The sequence below is a fragment of the Ananas comosus genome, linkage group 4 (assembly GCF_001540865.1).
Source record: "Ananas comosus cultivar F153 linkage group 4, ASM154086v1, whole genome shotgun sequence".
NCBI classification, from domain to species: domain Eukaryota; kingdom Viridiplantae; phylum Streptophyta; class Magnoliopsida; order Poales; family Bromeliaceae; genus Ananas; species Ananas comosus.
This window is the reverse complement of record NC_033624.1, coordinates 8685374-8690579: the sequence shown is the minus strand read 5'-3', so window position 1 is coordinate 8690579 and position 5206 is coordinate 8685374. Positions and strand designations below refer to the sequence as shown.

General features: G+C 48.0%; 1 protein-coding gene across 1 annotated transcript; it reads left to right on the top strand.

Moving 5' to 3' along the window:
• On the top strand, nucleotides 3819-4457 carry LOC109709068 (caskin-1-like). Its single transcript, XM_020231139.1, has one exon. It carries the CDS (start codon nucleotides 3819-3821, stop codon nucleotides 4455-4457), a length of 639 nt encoding a protein of 212 aa, XP_020086728.1.

Below are 5206 nucleotides of genomic sequence, written 5' to 3'. Positions count from 1 at the left end.
TTATTTGTGCATATATCAATTTTAATGACTTTTATTTAAATAGATTTAACTATTAAATTATTTTTATATAATTTTTATTTAATTAATAATTAGACTTATAAAACTATATAAAAATATTAAAAAAATAAAATTTATTATAAAAATATTTTAGATCCGCAACATCGCGCGTGTATTTCACTAGTTTGCATTATGATTGAATTGAAAACTTGAGTCCGAAGAGGAGAAGAAGAATCCACAACAACAACAACAACAACGAAGTCATTGATTTTGGGCAGTTCTATTATTTTTCTGTTCAGCTATGTCTTGTTCACGATTCTCCATCAAACCAAGTGTTAAAGGGGGGCAATGACAAGGAGCAACCGCTAATAATCATAAACGTAGAAGTGAAGAATAAGAAAGTGTGAGCTCATGAGTTTTACAAGTATCTCACACATAAAAATAATCGATATTATATTATCACACATAAAAAATAAAAAATAAAAAAAAAAAACAATATTATTGCAGCTCCAGTGAATATCCACCTCTAGTTAGATCTTCTACATGAATCATGATATCATGTCCATTATTAGATCGGTGCAATGTTTCCTATCCAACCTGTTACAGACTACAATATCCATGGATAATCCAGAAACTATTACAATGCTACATGCAAGCAGGTTGATATAAGATTTGTCTTATGAAAAAGTGACTTCTATAATATATGTTAATCAAAACCAAAAGGAAATCTCACCTTGGAGGTTGGTTCATCTAAAGCTGGGTAGGCCCCAGTCTCCAGCTCTGTGGTTCGAGCATCAAGGAAACTGCAAATAGCTTCTAAACAAACCTCCAGGGCACGGAACTCAAAAGGAGACGGCACTTCACAAGATTAGCAGCCTGAGAGATTAAGAAGACCCTCATTGCAAAAGATAAAATAGCCAGGAAATATGCTAAGAGTTGTAAATGAATATATATCAAACAATAAGAATACTAAGCATATAGTGCTATTCTGTTAAGCGTGATATGTTATCATGACAAAAGACAGGCCGGCATAACACATCACAATGTATATAGTGTAGTATAGGTGACAGTACATTACATTGACAATTTGTGACCATAACATTGTATTAACAAATACACTGCTACACATATAATAGCATCTTAATCCACCTGATTGTTAAACAGAAAAGAGCTTTCATGGTGGGAAAGGTAAATGTGATGAGTATATGCAACATACCATCCGTCCACCAGCTTCTGCATTATTTTGGCTAGTTAAGTTCTCCTTCCTTCCACCCTGCCATTGCTGAAGAACACTAGCTGGTGGTAAAGGCGCCTCCAAAGCTCCTCGACGATTGGAACAACATGTTCGTCTGTAGGATCTCTATGCAACACCTAATTGGGTTCCACTTTAAGAAATGCTAAAGCGTTTGAATGTCGAAATAATTTATCCAGTAAGAGAAAATGGGAGAACTTGCTGATCCAGGAAAGAGGAGCTCGAATTTGGTGAAGTGGGCAGATGAGGTAGGTAGAGGGCTGGTGAAGATTAAGTGCTTCAATGTTGAAGATGAAGCGACCTCACTCACTGAGGGCAAGTACCAAATATGCGATCACTTGGACGGTGGTGGTAATGGCGAACAGAAAAAAGGAAAGAAGTTTGAGGTAGGTGAGACCAGCAGAAGTAGGGATGATGAGGGACGCCAGGAAGCTTTAACTTCCTGTAGGCGAGTGACAGCCTGGGATCGCGTTGGGAAGGAGAAAAAAATCCACAAGCGGATCGAACGGGCAGACGAGGTAGGTCGAGATTTATTGAAGACTATCAGAAGCAATGAAGATGATGAGGGGACTATACCTGCATCTGGTAAGGGCAACAACCGAGAGCCAAACGAGATCACTAATGACGGACAACTACAGAGCAAGTCTCAAGGTGTGCCCGGACGCCAGCGGTACGGGGAGAGAAAATGGGGGGAAGGTGGGAGCACTAACTGTTCCTCAGTAAACAGAGGTTCTTTTAAGGACGTGTTGCTGAGGGGGTTGACACCCATCTCTAGCGCAACAAACCCTCAGCTCCCTTACCCTCACTCTCCTCCTTCCCAACCCACACGACGTCGCACCCCTCCTCACAGACCTGTGAAGAGGTGCTACCGCTGCCTGGCAAGTGATCACACTGTAGCAACGTGCCGCGACCCGGTCCGCTGTTACAGGTGTGGGAAGACCGGCCACCGAGCACACTACTGCAAAAGGAAATTTGGTGCGAACGCTGGCATGATGAACAGAGCCGTGAATCACAGAGGGCGTGCTCCAGTGGCCAAGGTTTTTGTCCCGTACACCGACGAGTACTTCCGGAGGGTGGAGCTGCGCCGCAACGCCATCCTCGCGGATGTCATTCAGCCGGCCAACCTCGGCCCGGACCCGATATCAACCATCAAGACCGCGCTTGCCAGCCGCTTCGGGGGATACAAGGAGGATTTCGCCGTCGCGCGTAGTAGAGAGAGGCACTTTGTCATATTCTTGCCTGAATGGGTTCCAGCTGCTGTTCTTATCAGAAGAGAGGTTCTCACTCTCAATGATTTTTGGATCCGGTGTTGGCCATGGGGTCGCTACCGGGATGCTCGACCCCATCGTGTGCAATACAAAGCATGGATCCGCCTTATCAATCTTCCCTTCGAAATTTGGTCGGTGGCACGCGTGGCGTCATTGATCAGCGGCTTTGGGCGTTTCATCAAGGCCGACGACGAGNTTCGAAAAACAATATACATATATATTTATCTACTCATCCTCAGTTACAGAAAAATTTCAGTTAATATATAAACTGCTGCAAATGTACAGTACAATTTTCTTCTAAACAACTCTATTATCGCGAATGCTTTAGTGGCACAAAACTTAGCGGAATAAATAATAATTTATTTTATATATATATATGCTATATTGTTGGACATGAGAGAGGGTGGGAAAGAGTGGGCCCCACAGTGCCCCCACGGTGGCCCCGAAATCCAGGGAAGGAGGGTGAGAGTTATACAATTTTGAAGGGTTTTTTTTTTCTTTTTTTTTTTTGTTGTCAGTTTTTTGTATTCTGTTATTAATAATGTTATTTCTTTATAAGTAAGTTTTTAAGTTTCAAAATTAAACGGTAGTTCCGGAGCGGGTTTCGGGTTTTATATATATATATTGCTTAAAAAATTGACGTTATACTAATATTACAACCATAAAATCATCTACCATTTGTAAAAAAAATTAACATCAAACAAATATTACATTGATTATATATATATTGTGAGAGAGGGTGAGGATAAACAGGGCCACACAGTGCCCCCACAGAGCCCCCCAAATCCGGAGAGAGAGAGAGAGAGAGAGAGAGAGAGAGTGTCGAGTGATGTGAGTTGGAGGTTTTTTTTTAAAAAAAAAAAGATGGTTGGATTGTGTCGTGAATCCTGTCGATCGGGTAAACGAAATCGCAGCTTTGTTTCTCGTCGTGGTCGGCTGAACGCGATGGTCCCTGGATTCGATAAATCCGACGGAGGGATCTCCGGGAATTACGAGATGTTCGCTGAGGGGTCAAAGTGCAAAACGGATAAAATGTCGCGAAGAGACCTGGTATATTTTTAACGTGCTTAATTGCGTGAGATCGGACATGAGGTGCGTAGTGGTAAAATACGCGCGCCAGTGAGGACTTGCTTAGAATATTTATCCTGGGAGGACCTATCTTCCAAATGTTACATATGAAATAGTATTGCACTAGGGTTCATTGGGAAAACCCTAGCTTTGCCTCTCCTTAGCCGAACCGAACCTCTAAGCCGCCACATCTGCATTCCCTGCCCACCGTGCGCGCCGCCTGACCGCCGCATATGCCCCTCCGCCACCGGAAAAAACCTTCCGTAACTAACTCATCCCTCCCTCCTCTGCCAACCACTTCCACCACATTGTGGTTGGGCTCTAAGGAGTCATTATGTTTGAGCGCCACCTTCCCTCTGGCCGAGGTCGAGCCCCACCGGTCGTTTCCCCACCGCCGGCCCCGACCATCCCCGTGGGGCCGCCAGCGGCGCCCCGTGCTCCCTGCGGCCACCTCGGGTCAGCCAGACCGCCAGGTGGGCTCGATGCCAGCGCGCCGCCGCCACTCCCAGATCGGCCCGCCCGTCATCTCCTCAGCGTCCGGCACTCCTCCGCTTCGCCGCACGTCCCTCCAGACACCGCCGGCCGCCGCGCGGCCTCTCCCTGCGGTCGTCCAAACCGAGTGCGAGTCGAGTCGAGCTACTCTGCTCGGCGCCGCCGCCATTCCCCCGCCGGCCGATCGCCTTCCTCCACCTCCGGCACGTCCTGCACGCCCCGACCTCCTCCGGTGCCGCCGTGGCCGCTGCTGGCCTAATGGAGCCGAGGTAACCCGCGCGGGCCTCGGGTTGTTCCAGCGGCCGCCATCGCGCTTCCTGCCGCCGGCCACTTTGAGCGCAAGCTCCGCCTGGCCGCGCACGCTGTCCACCGCCGGCTAACCCGCCAGCCGGAGATCCTTGTCAAACGTGGTGAGCCATGGCCCCCTCGGGTTGTACAACTAAGGGCATCGATGCCCGCCGTCGTTGCCCGCCTCCCGTCGCCTGTTACGCGAGCCCTCGGAGCCTCCTCTGACCTGGAGCACCTCCCCTCGCCGGCCTGTCCGCCTCGGCCGCCGCCGGCCAACCCGAGCCCTGCCTAAGCTCGCGGTATAGCTTGTATGCAATTATTGTGCACTGTTGGTGTTGTGGTAATACTGTTTCGGCGACCCGAGGCTGTTCCGATGTCTCTGGACGTGAGCACGGTGATCCTTATCAGGGCCTGATCAATTAGTGCCCACCTCTATTAGGGTCCAGCGAGCCCCCGTTTAGCGAGATAAGCCATGTTTTCATGCTGTGCGCTCTGTTCCAGACTTTCGCGTCACTCCCGCGCTCCTCTACATTGGCCAGTGGTGCCGAAAGGTGAGCAACGGCTCCGGCACCCGAGACCGGTGTAGCGGGAGTCTCGTTCTTGGCTGTTTGACTTCTGTTGTGTAACGAACCATAAAATCGCCGAAGAATCGCATGAAAATAACGTGCTGATTTTGGGTAGTTGGAGGGCTTTTCAATGCATCTTGTTCGTCGTGCTACTGTTGGCAAGCATGGATGAGCTGTGGGTGACCTCTGGGACTGATTGTCCAAGGCCCCCCCGGACCTTTGCGAAGATCCGAAAATATAGTTTCCGGTGCATTTGTCGCAAAATCCCGCCGACG